Here is a 16,523-nt window from a genome sequence, read left to right as displayed (position 1 = left end):
GGTGTCACGTTCTCCAGCTCTTGGAGAAATTGTCCAACTGCTCCTCCTCTTCATGGAAAAAGGAAAAAAAAAAACAAACCCAAGCAAACATCAGAAACTTTATTAAAAGCTTCCCAGCGTTTCACTTCTCACCAGCTTGAAGCTGGTTTTCACTGGTTGCCATTCTGTTCCTTCTTTAGTCATGGCAGTTGCTGCAGGGCCACCACGGTTTCCAAAGCTGATGATTTTAAACCATTAAATGTTCCCACTTGGTGAAGGTACAAACCACACGTTCTGCCAGAAATTGTATCCTCCAGTAAGCAGAGAAGTTATGTCTCAATTAAATATTAAAAAAAAAAAACCAACCAAACAACCCTTTGTCTACTGTCTTCTTTCGAGCACCTTCCACCTCAGCCATGCGATGAGATGCGGAAGAGTGAGAACTGGGTGAATTTGCCACGCAGAGCATGGACCTGTTAAGTCCATGGTGGAAGCCAAGATTGGGCTTCCACCAAGCACATCACTGTGTCTCCTCAGGCAGGAGCTCAGGGTGCTGCTGGGTCACTGCATCAGAGACTCTCAGAGGGGTTTGGGCTGGAGGAACCTTAACGACCATCCAGTTCCAAGCCCCCTGCATGGACAGGGACACCTCCCACTAGAACAGCTTGCTCCGAGCTCCATCCAACCTGCCCTTCAACACGTCCAGGGATGGAGCAGCCACGTCTTGAGCTCCTTGCTTGGAAGCAGCTCAATAATGACTGAAAACACATATTCCTTCCTTACCTCCAAAGTCCGGTGGAGCTGCAGATGCCTTCTCAAAGCCTGGGCAGATGCGGCACCAGCTTTCTCACCCAGACCTTCCTCAGGGCCCTCTTCACCTCCTTGTTCCTCAGGCTGTAGATGAGGGGGTTGAGAGCGGGGGTCAGGACGATGTAGCAGGCTGCAACCAGCTTGGCCCCGTCCCTGCTGCGGGGTCAGACATAGACCAGCAGCCCCGGACCCGTAGAAGACGGTGATGGCAGCCAGGTGGGAAGCGCAGGTGGAGAAGGCCTTCCACCTCCCCCTGGCCAGGGGGATCTTCATGATGGTGCGGAGGATGCAGCCGTAGGACGCCAGGGCAAAGCAGCCCAGGAAGGAGATGTGGCTGCCCCCCCAGCAGGAGGGTCTGCAGAGCCTTCGGGACGACGGCGGAGGAAAGGCAGAGGTCGATGAAGGACAAGGGGGTGAGGAAGAAGTACATGGGGGTGTGGAGCTGGGGCTCGGCCCGGACCAGCAGGATCATGGCCAGGTTCCCCAGCGCCGTGAGGAGGTAGAGGGAGAGGAAGGCGGGGAAGAGGGTGGCTTGGAGCCGCGGGGAGTCGGAGAAGCCCAAGAGGATGAAGCCGGGCAGGGCAGTGAGGTTTTCCACGTCCATCCTGCCTGGAAATTGCGCGGGAATGAGAGGGAACGGGGAAGCAAAGCCCGGAGGGGGGAAATGCTGGGGGAGCCTCAGGGCTCAGCCCACCCACTTTTATACCTGCCTATTCACATATGGTGTGTACTTATACATATACATATTGTGTGCATATATATAAATGCAAACATATTTAAATATTATCTCCTATTTATATATATATATACATACTGTGTGCATATATATAAATGCATATCTATTTAAATAGTATCTCCTATTTATATATATGCATATTGTGTGCATATATATAAATGCAAACATATTTAAATATTATCTCCTATTTATATATACACATATTGTGTGCATATATATAAATGCAAACATATTTAAATATTATCTCCTATTTATATATATATACACACACATATTGTGTGCATAGATATAAATGCATATCTATTTAAATATCATCTCCATATGCACATATATCTGGTGCATACATATACTCATATTGCCTATACTTTATATATTGAGCATATATTCTTACATATATGTTGTGTATATATACTTTTAGTGTGTGGATGTATTCTTATATTGTGTATTTATTTACTCATACAGTATATAAATTGATAAATATTGTCTATTTATTTACAAGGGCAGGTTATTTTTATATCTAGTCTATCTATTACTATATTTTGTGTATATATTTTTATATACAGTGTGTGTATATATCTATATATTGTATATATATCCATAGATGTTGTACACATCTTTTAATATATAGCATATATTTTATATATTAATGTATCAATATATTAATACATCTATAGCAATACAGATATTAATAATATATTCTACATACATTAATATATTTTATAAAGTGTGTATATATTAATATATTGTATCTTTATATACTTAAATTGCCTATATTTGTATTTATTATGTATATTTAAATATATTGTTTATATATACTTATACTGTGTATATATTTTTATATATTGTGTATCTATATTTTTATGGTCTATATACACATACACTGGGTGCATATTTTTATCTATAATGTATATGTTTCTATATATTGTCTGTATTTCTACCCATTGATGCCCTAAGAAACATCAACACGTTTAATCCAGCATTAAAAAAAAAAACCTAAGAAGCCCAATAAACACATCCCAAAAGGTGGAAACCAGAGAAGGTTCCAATTCTCCCTGATTTCTGGGCAGTTTAAGGCTTATTTCTCTCCTTGTTGGTGTCTCTGCAGAGCAGCTCAGGGCTCGGCTGTGGCCTCCTCATCTCGGGTGCAGCCTTTTCATGGGGCAATAAACCCCAGCACCTGAGATGAGGTGGGTCTGGGCCGGGGTTTTCCCTCCGTGTTGCTGGTTTTGAAGGAAAAAAACCTCACCCCTGCAGGTTCTGAGTAGGGCTGGGGCAGTGACACGGGGACTCAAGTCTGGTAGCACCTGGAGAGGTTGGACCAGATGATCCTTGAGGTCCCTTCCAGCCTGGCATTCCAGGATTCTAGGACACTGTCTCCAGCAGCACGTGGCTGGGGTTGGGTGAGCTGACCATGACCAACCCCAATATCCAAACCAAACTGTGGGAAGCTTCAGCTTGGACATTCCCACCATCTCCCAGCCCCTCTGCAGACGAGTTCAGAATAAAAGAAATCAAAGTAAAATTAAATTAAATTAAAATCAAAACAAATTAAAAGAGATAAATTCTTTGCTCTGAGGGTGGTGAGACCCTGGCCCAGGTTGCCCAGGGAAGCTGTGGCTGCCCCATCCCTGGCAGTGTTGAAGGGCAGGTTGGATGGGGCTTGGAGCAGCCTGGGCTGGTGGGAGGTGTCCCTGCCCATGCAGGGGGGTTGGAGTTAGATGATCTTTAAGATCCCTTCCAACCCAAACCACTCCATGAATCTACGAATTCTGTGGTGGAGGATCTCTACAGATGTCCACATCACACCTAAAATGTCCCTTGGTCAGTTTTAGATGGGATCAGGCTCTTGAAGAGCATGGATGGGACTTCCTTAAGATACAGTTGCACCAGGACATCCCAGCTCTGAAGCAGCCTCTGATCCCCCAAAATAGGCTGAATGTACAAAAAACACGTGGGAATGTGGAAGGGGGTCAGAGGGTTTTTAGGTCCCAGTGCCACCATTTGACTCTACTAACCTTAGATCTTCTCACCCAACACTGCTTGGAAATGGAGAGGTGGTTGTAGCTCCATCTGGACACCAGGTAGCCTTCACACCTGGTTTTCCCTCAGCAGTTCCATCCCTGGGATTGAGTGGATCGTGTCCTGGAGGTGCCCGTTTCCATCTCATTGAAGCAACCTGTGGGGACCTGCTCATAGATGACCCCAAAGCCCTGGAGAAGACAAAGGTACCTTAAACAGCTTCAAGAACATATTAGAAATAATATTTAAATATTAAGCATCCAACAGATGGAAATATCAAGGAATTCTTTAAATAACAAGAATTTTTAGAGGTGAAATAAATGATTGACAATAACGCAAGTGTTGGAGACCTTGCCAAGTCCAGATGGAGACACCTGTGAGCAAGACCCTGTGCTGCAGGACTTCATGGAGAAGCTGCTTTTCTGCTGTGTTGTCTTCTCATCTCAGCAGAAACCAGGAAGCTTCAGCCAGACCAACCCAACAGAAGCATTAATTAGGCTCTAATTAGGCTCCATATGGTATTTAATTTTTCAGGTTTGCCAATTAATCATTTGAATGCAGAAATGAAAAAGCCCCACGTCTGTGCCATGGAAGGGATCAAGGAATCTGCTCCTGGTGGCTTCTTCAGCCAAGTCAAGCTGCCAGGAGAAGGGTCTGGTGAAGCTTTCTCAGGAGTTAGTGAAGATGAAGGTGTTTTTTGCAGCATGAAGCAGAGAAACAGCCCGAGAGAGAGAACTGAGCTGAGCGGGAGGGGAAGCAAAGCCCCAGGAGATGTGTCGGGGTGAAGGGACAAGGGAAAGATTCATGGAGCAGGAGGTGAGACTTCTTGTGCCAGCAGCACTGAGAAACCCTCCCAGGGCACGGGAGGTGCAGCATGAGGAGGGTTCATGGCTGCAATCTTCTAAACCCTTTCTTAGAATCATACAGCCACGGGATGGGTTGGGTTGGAGGGACCTTGAAGATCATCTAGATCCAACCCCCTGCACGGGCAGGGACACCTCCCACCAGCCCAGGTTGCTCCAAGCCCCATCCAACCTGCCCTTCAACACTGCCAGGGATGGGGCAGCCACAGCTTCTCTGGGCAAACAGTTTCTTACCTGCCAGTGAGAAGGAGAGGTGCTGGTGGCTCCTCCAGAGCCCATCAGCAGGTGGAAGCCGTGGGTGGAGAGGAGGTGCCGGGAGCAGCTGGCTCGAGACGGGTTTTATCCCTCAGGAAGCCTTCCCTCAGCTCTCTGGGCAAGCTGCCCTCCCTCAGGACCTTCCCTCAGCTGAGCATTGTTTTGACCTGCCCAACAAAAGCCCTTCTCAATTCCCCACCTCCCCAAACCCTTGCAGGGCCCTGCCCAGGCCACCAGCTGCTCCTGCAGCAGGACGAGTCCAGGGTGATTTGCTTTTTATTTATCAGAAACTTCTGCATTGGAAAAAAATTAAATACAATTAAAATCCCTTTACTACTGACCAGGAGATCTGGTTGGTGGTGATGATGATGTTGGGTTGAAGGAAGCTGAAACCAAACCTAATGCAGCTGCAGGAGAGGTTTAGAGCAGGGCCATGAGGAGTCTTCTCCAGCTGAGACCTTGATTTCCATGGGCTTTGCTGGTGTCCACACACTTGGAGAGGGCTCCAAAGCCTCACTCAGCTGCTCTGAAGCTCCAGAAGAACTCACTCAAGATTGACCAGTTTTGTTCTGATGGATCCTGAGTGCCACCATCTCCTGAAAGCTGCTGCTGGAGGAAGAGCTGTTATAAAACCCAGAAGACAAGCATTAAATGATAGGGTGGTCCCAGACACAGAACACAGAGGGTGCTCTGGACGTGTGGGGAAGCAAGATGCAGAAGGCTGAAGATGGTTTTAGATGTTTCTAAGGCAGGTTTGGTTTTCTGCTGGAAGGCACCAGACAGTTAGTCCTAGAGATGGGCTGGAGGTGGGTGGAAATGGATTTCCCTCTGGTTTTCCCTTTCTTTCTTCCCCATTTGGGCTAAAATCAAGGCTTGTAGAGTGGGAAAAGCAGCATAACAGAGGGGGGAAAAATAACCTTCACTCGCCTTTGGGGCCAAAAAACACGTTTATTTTGTTATTTCAAAGACTGGGTTTTTAAAAACACATGGAAAGTCAAATAGTCCACTAAGGGAAGGAGCCTGGGTGGGCTGTGTGTCTGCAGGGTGGACTGCTGAGCTTGAAAACCCAGCTCCAGGTCCCTCTGTGCTGCACTTGCTCCATCTCCATCTCAAGGTGACCCCCAGAACACCAGGACCTTGGTTGCTCGGGGGAAAGGAAGCCACAGAGTCCTCCCTCCCACCAGCACTCTGGTCCCTTACGCCCCTGAGTTACACCCATGGCACAGCAGAGCCTCAAATGCCACTTGTCCCCATTGACCACGAGCTCTTGGATGGCCAAGACACCACCACAGCCTCATTCCCTTCATGGTCTAGACCTAAAACTCCTGGAGAATTCCATTAACATCCTCCCAACAGCAGGAACATCACCAGAGGACATCCATAAACCATGAGAGATCAGACCTTGCCTGGTTGGTGGGGCAGAACTGCTGCCATGAGGAAGAAAACTCCACAACCCCATGGAGCTACCAAGCAGATGTTCCTTGTTGCAGCGCAGGGATCTCTCCTCCAAACACACGTGCCGTGGCCAAAAGACTTTTGCAGCAACACCACAAAATTATTTGCATCACACTTCTAAAAAAATAGGCAGGATTGTACAAATTCATTCCCGGAATCCGTGATTATAGTTAAATCCTGTTTCTTTTGGGCCCTCAGACAAGACACATCCTGTTCCAACACGGGGCTTCTAACAGACATGAACAGATTCTACTCTTCTACATCATATAGTTTTAGCAAATTTAAGCCTTAATCAAAACCACCAGCTACTACCTTAACCCCAAAGTCTCTACTTCACTACCACCTCCATTCTTCTCCCTTCAGCTCTCTGGAGCCTGACATGAAGTTATGACTCTTTTGTAAGACCTAAAGAATAAATAATATTGATTTGAGGTCATTTTTCAACACCATTTGGTTTGAATCAGAACTTTCCAGCCCATACACGGTGACTCTCAGGGTACAGCTGGGGAAAGTCCAGCCCCTCCCAGCACAGCACCTAGACTTGGTCCAAGGAGAAACGTGTTTTCCAGGTGTCTTGCTTCCAGGTGCATCCTGTCCCTGCTTCTTGTAGGTGAAATATTGGACACTTCTTCTTGAAGGTGCCGTATCTAACCGTGGAAGGATGGCCCTCTCCTTTCAGCTGGCCAGGAGCCGTGGGTGGAGAAGGAGGAGAGCACTCTACCTTTTGCTTTCCTCATGGCCTTCTTCATGTCCGTGTTTCTTAGGCTGTAGATGAGGGGGTTCAGCATGGGGACTGCCACGGAGTAGAGAGTGGACACCACCTTGTCGTGCTCCAAGGAGTGCCTGGAGCCGGGGCGCAGGTACATGAAGAGGGCACTGCTGGAGTACAAGGTGATGGAGACAAAGTGAGAGGCACAAGTGGAGAAGGCTTTGTGCAAGCCAGCGGCGGAGCGCGTCCGCAGGACGGTGGAGAGGACTGAGAGGTAGGAGATGAGGATGAAGACCGTGGTGGCCAGCACGTTGAACCCCACCACGGCGGAAACCGCCCGCTCGCTGGCACGGGTGTCGGAGCAGGAGAGGGCCAGCAGCGGTGGTCCATCACAGAAGAAGTGGTTGATCCTCCTGGAGCCGCAGAACGGGAGGCGAAATATGGCAACGGAGTGGATGGTGGAGCTGATGACACCAGCCGAGTAGGCACCAGCCACCAGCCCAAGGCAAAGCCTCTGGGACATGGCCAGGGAGTAGAGCAGGGGGTGGCAGATGGCCACGTAGCGGTCGTAGGCCATGGCAGCCAGCACGTAGCACTCAGTGGTGGCACAAGTGGCAAAGGAGAAGAGCTGAGCGACACACCCAGAGAAGGAAACGACCTGCTTCTCCAGCCAGAAGTTCAGCAAGGCTTGAGGGATGATGGTGGAGGAGTAGCAGATGTCCAGGAGAGACAAGTGGCTCAGGAAGAAGTACATGGGGGTGTGCAGGCACGAATCGATCCTGATTAACATAATTACTCCCAGATTCCCTGCCAGAGTGACCAAGTAGATGGCAAAGAAGAAGACAAAGCATGTCACCTGCAGCTCTTCCCACCTGGTGAAGCCCAGGAGAATGAACTCGGACCCAGACGTGTCGTTATCTCCAACCATGTTGACCATCCAAGCAGCTCAGCCCCAACTTGTGACTCCAACAGAAAGGCTCCCCAGCAGCTGCCAGTGAGGTGAAGAACGACAGGCCTTGTCTGTCCAGCAGTGACAGACTTGAAGGGAATTGAAGGTAAATCCTGAGAGATGAAAACCTCAAAGTTCCCGAGGCCAGAACACACTTGGAATAGGGTGGATAATTGAAGGTGAGGAAGGAGGGAGATACCATGCCAGGAAAAAAGCAGGAATAAATCCTGGGGCTTTCTCATGGTTCCTCAAACATGGAAGTCCATGGTTATCCCCATAACTGCTGGAAAGGGAAATTATTATTATACTTTCATTTATTATCTGTTATCTTTTCATTGTAATTATTATTAGCTTCTGAATGCTCCTGGTGTGAGAACATTTGGGGCAAAATCTGTTCCCTCTGTCCCAGGAAGAGCTTTTCAAGGTCTTTCATCTTTTGAACTCTTTCACCATCAGTGAAATCACACTCACAGACTGGGTTGGGTTGGGGGGCACCTCAAAGACCATCTAGATGCAACCCCCCCTGCATGGGCAGGGACACCTCCCACCAGCCCAGGCTGCTCCAAGCCCCATCCAACCTGCCCTTCAACACTGCCAGGGATGGGGCAGCCACAGCTTCTCTGGGCAGCCTGGGCCAGGGTCTCCCCGCCCTCACACCAAACAATTTCTTCCCAAGATCTCACCCAAATCTCCCCTTTTTCAGCTTGTAACTGTTCCCCCTCATCCCATCACTCCCTGCCCTTCTAAAAGACAACTTTCCTTTGACTAATGTTTCCTCCTGTGGGATGATGCAGAAATAAGAGCCAGGATTTGCCCAAAAAGAAGACCCAGGATGTGTCTCACCTCCCTTCCTGCCTCCAAGAAGACACCTGAGTTGGAGACGAAAAAGAAACTCCAGCTTGCTCTCTGTTGTCACCACGGAGACATCAGCTGCTCCCCAAACCACGCTCTGTGACAGGTAGAATAAATAAACATTGATTTTTGTCCTGGCTCACATTAATCATCTCTGGACAGAATTCCACCAGGGAGCAGAGCCAGAGCACATGCTGCCTGGAGCCTGACCAAGGGCTCCAAACAGCTGGAATGATTGGATGACCCTTTGCTGAAGGGCTGAGGTTCTTCCCCTCCAGCCCCAGCCAGCTCATTTCAGACGTCCCATGAGCAGCACAGCTGCTCTCCTGCTGTTATTAAAGGGGATTTAGAGCTGCTCTTCCCTGCCCGTGGACAGATGCTGGAGGAGAAGCAGCATCCCAGACACCTGCCAGCAGCTGGAAGACACGTTATGAGTGACGAGAATTGAGTGGGTTGGGTCTGGAGGTGAATCCCCCCCCGAGGCAGCAGCCACCTGGATGCAGATGACTTCTGCTGTTGGGAGAATTGACCCGACTTTCACCATTAATTAAAAACTCACCCTCATCTTTCCTTACCTGATGAAGCCACCTCCTTTGTGTGAAGCCACCCGAGATGTGACACGCGGGAAGTTTCCAAGGCTGCCCAGCTGGAACCACCTCTCCCTGCAAGCCTGAAGACACTGGAATGGAGATACAGGAAATGAAAACCCTGCCCCTTGCTGCCTGGATTAGCTGCTCCTCATCCCCACAGCCATGTGGTTGGTCCATGATCTGCTCAGTCACTGCCAGCAAACCCCTGGATATTTATCCTTGTCCTCCGAGGGGCAGGACCTTAGTTTGTGCCACCTGCTTCCCCAGTCAAATTTGGGGAGATCTCGTCTCTCTTGGGCACAGGAGCCCCCAGCCTTGCAGGAAGCTGCCCTAGGGCTCACCAAGGAGCTCGTCCTTAATGTTTCCCAAGATTTAACCCATGATTTTATGGATGAGAGGAAGACCAGCTGCTGCTGAGACCCTAGAGCTGAGCAAAGCTTTGCAGGGCAACCTCCTGGTGAGAGGACAGCTCTCCCTCTCCCACGTTGGACCTTATCCTCACAGGTACCAGCACACCAGTTTCCCCTTCACTCTATTTCCAGAACTGGCTATAAAACAAGTCAGGGAATAACATCCTCATCTCCTGGGAACAGGCAGGACCAAGCAAGGATCAGCCCCTACCAAACCCAGAGAGGTCCCAAGACCTTTCCCTGCCAGGTCGAGATAGAGTCAAAGGGGTTTTATAAATTAACAACACCAGAAGGTGTCATTTGAACATTACCACATCCAAAATATTGCCTTGAGTATTTCATACATCCTAAAAAACCATCCCCAAGGTGGTTTATTGCTGCTCCAGCCCCACGTGCAAGATCCCTACTCAAAACCTCTTGGTTTTTTTTTCATTCCAGTGGGGTTGTTCTTGGAAATGTTCAAGCCTCAGTGCAGCCTGCATGGGAGGAGAACTCCAGCACTCCTGTTGCTCAGATTCTGCTGAAAGAATAAATATAATACATTTCAAAAAACCCAAACCTTATTTTCGTGTTGGTGGAACTGCCTTTATTTTACAATCAAAAACTCTTCCTTTGCTCCCAAAGAGGGGGGGGGGGGCTGCACCAGCTGCTGCTTCTTCCAGGGAAGGACAGAGGTCACCTCTCCATCTGCTCCCCAAAAAAAACAACCCCTAGCAGGGAATGATCCCAGTTTTATCCACCTAATATTCAGCATTTCATTACAAAAAGTGACTTTCTTCCCTGGGAAGGTGGCCAGGATGAACCCACCACGTGCACCCAGGAAGCAGGTAACTCTACAGGAGCCTCATCCATTGAATTCAGCACTGGGATTATTTAGGTGTGATGGACACAATTTACATCACTCAGCAACCAAAAATGAGAACTTTCACCTGCACCAGGTGAAAGTTCAGCTCTCCCCAGGTACCTTCATCTGCAGTTACTGTAAAATCTGGGATAACTTGGTCCGGATTGAAAATGTGCTGCAGGGACCTGTAGATCCACAGGAAATGATGGATGGAGGAGGGAATAATAGAAAATACCAGGAATGATTGATTCAAGGTGTGGATGGAATTGAGGAGAACAAGAATTAATAAGGGGAAAGTGAATTTGATCATCTCCATTTCACAAACCTGAAGCATCACCCAAGAACTGAATTTGGGAGGGTGTGGGGGGGGGAAATGTTAAAAATACAATGTAAAGTATAATTTTAAAATGTGAGGGGAACTGAAGTTGGTTCAACCACCCAACATTGCCCTTTCAGGCCCTATTTTTTCTTCTTAAACAGGCTCAGGAGCAGGAGCTGAGGAAAGAAACAGACCCTGGGCTCAGTCTTGGTTTATTTATTTGATATTTCTCCATTTCCTGAAGAAGAACAAGCCCCTCAGGGAGCCAAGACTGACCAGCACCTAAACAAAATATAAATAAAAAGACATTTTTATCTGAAATAAAAAGCCACTCTTTCCAACAACGCCCAATAGGTGGTGACAAGGTACCAGAAATCCTGAGCAGTACTTATTTCTAGCCACTTCTTTAGCATTTTCCCCCCTCCAACACATCTTTGGACGCCCAGAAGGGGCTGGTGGGACCATTTCACACCTTCTGGGGGCTGATCATGGTAGATCAAAGGAATAAAAATGAGTCGTTGATGTATAAACAGGAGTGGATTTTATTCAGAAGAAGGTGAAATGCAACTTTGGAGCAAGAAGGGGACATCTGCAGAGCAGGGACCCTGGGACGTGGTCATGTCAGCAACAGTTAAGAGCTTCTAGCTGGTGAATTTAGCATCAAACAAGAGCAATAAAATAATAAGAGAAGTTCTAAGGGTGGGTTTTTTTGTGGTCTTAGAGGGTGTTTTCTCCTCTGTTGCCAGCACAGCTCAGATCAAGAAGGTGGAAAATCCTGATCCAGGACCCAGCCCAGCCCTCCTCCATCCCCACCGACTGTCCCCTCCTCCCCTCCCAGAGGATCTCCTCACGCTGGGATCATCCAGGACACCTGGGACTCCTGGAGTGAGCAAACAGAAAAGTTTTTTGGGGGGAGGAAGCAAGAGGGGAAAATTGTGGTTACTGCTCCCACTGGTGGCAACCACCGGGTTCTGTTCACAAGAGGGTGCAAGGGGGGGACCTGCAACTTCAGGCAGGACTTGCTTCCTGCTGAAGAAACCAAGATGATTTTTTATATTCCCCTCTTTTTGTGTCTTTGCTTCAAGGCATTTGGGGTCTGGGAGTTTTTTTGTCTTTGGTTTGTTGGGGTTTGTTTTGGTCGGTTGGGTTTTTCTTTCCTTTTTTTCTTAAATTATTCTTATTTTTCATTCCCCTCCCTCCTCACACCCAAATCTCTGGATGCAAACTCTGCTGATAATACAATTGTCTTCGTTTTTAACGAAGCACCCTGGGCATAAATCAAAACAAACAACTAATTAGAGCTTCGTTTCAAGGCTCTGAAAGGCAGGAATAAGGGCAGGGGAGGACGGAAGGAGAAAAGTGTCTTGTCTGAGGTGACAAAGACCAATTGAACCCTGCAACTCAACTCAGCACCTGGTTCCAAAGGCAGGTGGATTTAAGAATTTGTATTTAATATATCCTGTAGCAAAATGTACATTGAATATTGTCATTTTTATGTATTTACACATTTTTATATATATATATACACCCACAGAGAGGCATGTATGTGTGTGTAACTTGCCTTTCATAGGACCAACAACCTCCTTTCATGTCCCTTCTGGTCCAAGATGTTCCCAAGTTCCACTCATAGCAGGGCTGAGCTCACAGACACATCAAGGTGGTCTCACCCAGGCAACTTCTGAAGGTCTCCACGGACTCAGAGAAACCCTGAGCCAGGTTTGAGGAGGGTTCAGCGCTTGACGGTGACCCTGCCTGCTGTTTTCCTCAGGGCCTCCTTCACCTCCTGGTTCCTCAGGCTGTAGATGAGGGGGTTCAGCATGGGGATGACCACGGTGTAGAAGACAGAGACCACTTTGTCCGTGTTCAGGGAGTAGCTGGAGCTGGGCCGTAAATACATGAAGATGGTGGTCCCGTACAACAGGGTGACCGCCGTCAGGTGGGACGCGCAGGTGGAGAAGGCTTTTTGCCTGCCTGCAGCTGAACGGATCCTCAGGATGGCAAAGGAGATGAAGAGGTAGGAGACCAGGATGGTGGAGATGGTGCTGAGCTCAATGACACCAGCCAGGGAGAAGAGGATCATCTCGCTGACGTAGGTGCTGGCACAGGACAGAGCCAGGAGGGGAGGGACGTCGCAGAAGAAGTGGTTGATGACGTTGGAGCTGCAGAAGGGCAGCCGAGCGATGAAGGTCGTCTGCAGGATGGAGTTGAGGACACCCCCGAGGTAGGAGCCCACCACCAGCCACGTGCACAGCCTCCAGGTCATAACAGAGGGGTAGAGCAGGGGGTTGCAGATGGCCACGTACCGGTCGTAGGCCATGGCGGCCAGCAGGAAGCACTCGGTGGTCACGAAGACGATGTAGAAGAAGGCTTGGCCCATGCAGCCAGCAAAGGAAATGGTCTTCTTCTCCCACAAGAAGTTCACCAACATCCTGGGGGCAATCACAGAGGAGAAGCAGATGTCAACAACGGAGAGGCTGCCAAGGAAGAAGTACATGGACGTGTGGAGTCGCGGGTCAGCTCGGATGACCACGATTATCCCCGTGTTGCCCAAAAGGGTGATGATGTAGATGAGGAGGAAGAGAATGAAGAGGGCTGCCTTCGTCTCTGCTTGGTCGCTCAGGCCCTCCAGAATGAACTCGGTCACCAAGGTGTGATTCTGCTCGGCCATTGGAGGCTTCATGTCTGCCCAGGAAGGAGGGAGCCTGAAAATACAGGACACTTCAATGGCTTGAAACTGGAAGAGGGAGCTTGAGGTGGGACATGAGGAGGAAATTCATCCCTGTGAGGGTGGTGAGAGCCTGGCCCAGGCTGCCCAGGGAAGCTGTGGCTGCCCCATCCCTGGCAGTGTTGAAGGGCAGGTTGGATGGGGCTTGGAGCAGCCTGGGCTGCTGGGAGGTGTCCCTGCCCATGCAGGGGTTGGGACTAGATGGTCTTTAAGGTCCCTCCCAACACAAACCAGTCTGGGTTTCTGTGATGACACCTTTGTTTATTAAACTGAAATGGGATAACTTGATAATTTGCACCCCCATGGAGCCAGGGCCCCCAGACCAGTCGGTGGGTGTCCAGCTCTTCTCCCATATGACAAGCAGTAAAAGAGGAGGAAACGGCCTCAGGTTGCCCAGGGGAGGTTGAGGTTGGATCTGAGGAACAATTCCTTCCCCCAAAGGGCTGTCAGGCCCTGGCCCAGGGCAGGGGGGGAGTCCCCATCCCTGCAGGTAGATGCGGTGCCCGGACAGAAGTGGGATCCAGGATGCTGGAGGGAAAAGAAGAGGGGGAAAAAGAGCCAGACTGAGAATTTGCTGAGGAGAAGAAAACCTTCTGAGGAGAAAAACCTTCCCAGAAGGAGCCTAGTGGTGGCACAGGCTGGGTTAGGGTGGTCATAGGGGCTTTCCTCATCCCATTTGCAGCAGGCAAAGCCCCAGGAGCTCCTGCCTCTCCCCTCAGCTGGAAGAGGAGGCAGCACCAGGGAGCTGAGCTGAGCCAGGGTCCAGCTGCCCGTGTGTGGACACCAAGTTAAGCTGCTGACCCTGGTGAAAACGGGAAATACGGGTTTCTTCCCTCAATAATGTGAAGGTTCAGACTCAAACAAATCTCTCCAGGATTTAAGATGGGAATCAAGGTCTTACCCCACCAGATGAGCACCAGGATCAGCCAGCTCACTGAAGAACCATTCTCCAGCAGCAGGATATTTCCTTCTAGAAATAGTCTTTATTCTTTAAAGTGAAGAATCACTTTGTCTTGGGGTCAGTGGGTGGGTTGATCTTCCCTTGAGTGTGTTCTCTATTCTTCTCCCAGGCTCCTTAAAGATACCCTAAGCAGCACAATTCCTGATCTTTTGAACCCACAGCACCGAGTGCCTCCCAGCAGAAACATTTCATCTTCTCCAACCTACACAGAGAAGCAAACCTGGTGTCAATCCCAGCAGCCTCCTGGAAGGTGACACTGCTGCTGGGATTGACACCAGGGTGGTCCCAGCAGAGCTTCCCTGGACCTTTTGGGGGGATGGTCACACCTACCTGTGGATGGGGTCACCTTCTCTGGCCAGCTGTAAGGTCTCTTCTTGGGATGCCTGTGCAGTGCATCCAAGGGACTGATCCTTCCAGCTCCCAGGGACACACGGATGTCCCTCCTGGAGAGCCTCCTTCAAACGTTCCTCAGATGAAGTCCTTCACTCACAGGAAGGTGTTGCTCTTCCACGTGTCTCCCCAGGTCTTGGTGAGCAACGGGCACGATTCCCCAGGGAGCAAGTGCTCCTGGTGGCTTCGGCCACGGCACGGGGCTCTCAGAGACGTGGACCTTGAGCATCTGCTTGGTGAGAAACCACCGGAGCCACACCAGCCTGAACTGCTAATAAAGGCTTAGCTGGGCACAGGGGGAGGACCCAAACCTCCACACTAATTAGTGTCACCATCATCAATAAGCTGTTACAACACTGGGCAGCCCCAGGGACAGAAAGGGTAGAGACCCAAATGAGTCCAAGCTCCTTCTCACAAGCCTCTCTGAAATCAAGGGGGAGGTGAGAAGGTGCATCCAAAGGGCAATAGACTCCAATTAAACACCAATTGCAAGCAGCTTAGGCTGCCTGGGAGGTGATTGCAGGAGCTGAAGGCTGACCCCAGCCTCTGGGCCATGAAGGAGCCTGAAAGGCTTCCAGGCTCCTGATGAAGAGGAGGGAGGTCTCTACAGGACACGTCAACACGAAGCACAGACACACAAGGAACTGCCTGGGCTGTCTTTGCAGGCAGTAAAAATGAGGGTGGTGGTTCAGCTGCTCAGCTCTGAGTGTTCGGGACTATTTGAGACCCACCACACATCTCTCCTGCTCCCCTCAAGGGCACAAGTCTCCCTCCATCTGGTGCTGTACCCAGCAGACCCTGTGTCCATCTGACCTGTGGTATCTCAGGTGGGATTAGACGCATCAATAGTCTCAGTGGAGCTTAGAGGAGGATTTGCCCCGTCCAGAGGAGATGGTGTCATGAACTGGCAAGTTCTCTGTCAGTATCACTGAGAGTCTAGAGGACTGGCTGAGAGATGGACACCTGGGATGGGTTTGGGCTCAACTTGCTCCAGGTCAGCCATATCACATGGACCTACACCTGAGCTAGAGGTGTCCCAGCTCCTTGTCCAGGCAGTGATCTCCAAGGGTGCAAAGGGGTGGCTCTGGCAACACTCCAGGACTTAGAGGAACCCATGAACCCTTCTGGAGCCCAGCAGGACACCTTCAATGGTACCAGAGACCAGAACCAGCAGCAGAAAGCCCAGGGCTGCACCGGGGGGGGTTGGTCTCTCTACAAAGGAGAAGATTTCAACAGCAGGGTTTCTGTTTGGGGACGTCCTGCCAACCCTTTCCCCACCAACTCACCCTGGTTCCCAGCTTTATTCCCAAGCCTCCAGGTCCAGCTCCAAAAACCCCTTCCAGTTATTTCCCAAGGAACCTCCCAGGCACAGATTTGAGAAAACTAGAGCAAAAAAAAAACAGGACCAGGAGGTTTATTGCAACTAATGCCCCAGGGTTTTACCTGACACCCTGAAACCTGAGTGTGTGTCCTGAGAAATTCCACCACCCTGTGCACTCAGGAACTGCCACCAGCCCATACTTCATGGTGGACATTCCCAAAGTCATTTGAAAGATTTATTGGCTATAAAGCACTTTTTTGAAGGATTAAATTGCAGCAGAAACATTTCAAAATACCTCGGAACACGCTTTGATGGGTCATTGTAGAAGAGGAGGAT

At 49.5% G+C, this 16,523-nt stretch overlaps 2 protein-coding genes across 2 annotated transcripts; both read right to left on the bottom strand.

Moving 5' to 3' along the window:
* Positions 1–389: 389 nt before the first annotated feature.
* LOC127385303 (olfactory receptor 1086-like) lies at positions 390–7,763 on the bottom strand. The gene is made up of 4 exons (XM_051620949.1): positions 6,770–7,763; positions 1,218–1,398; positions 831–945; positions 390–452 (listed from the first exon to the last, which is right to left on the bottom strand). Exons 1-4 carry the CDS (start codon positions 7,761–7,763, stop codon positions 390–392), a joined length of 1,353 nt encoding a protein of 450 aa, XP_051476909.1.
* Positions 7,764–12,519: 4,756 nt separating this feature from the next.
* Positions 12,520–13,470, bottom strand: LOC127385301 (olfactory receptor 1052-like). Its single transcript, XM_051620948.1, has one exon. The coding sequence runs from the start codon at positions 13,468–13,470 to the stop codon at positions 12,520–12,522; it is 951 nt and encodes a 316-aa protein (XP_051476908.1).
* Positions 13,471–16,523: the final 3,053 nt, after the last annotated feature.

The sequence above is a fragment of the Apus apus genome, chromosome 5, assembly GCF_020740795.1.
Source record: "Apus apus isolate bApuApu2 chromosome 5, bApuApu2.pri.cur, whole genome shotgun sequence".
Classification (NCBI taxonomy): domain Eukaryota; kingdom Metazoa; phylum Chordata; class Aves; order Apodiformes; family Apodidae; genus Apus; species Apus apus.
The sequence above is the reverse complement of the archived record's forward strand: the minus strand, read 5'-3'. Positions and strand labels throughout refer to the sequence as shown.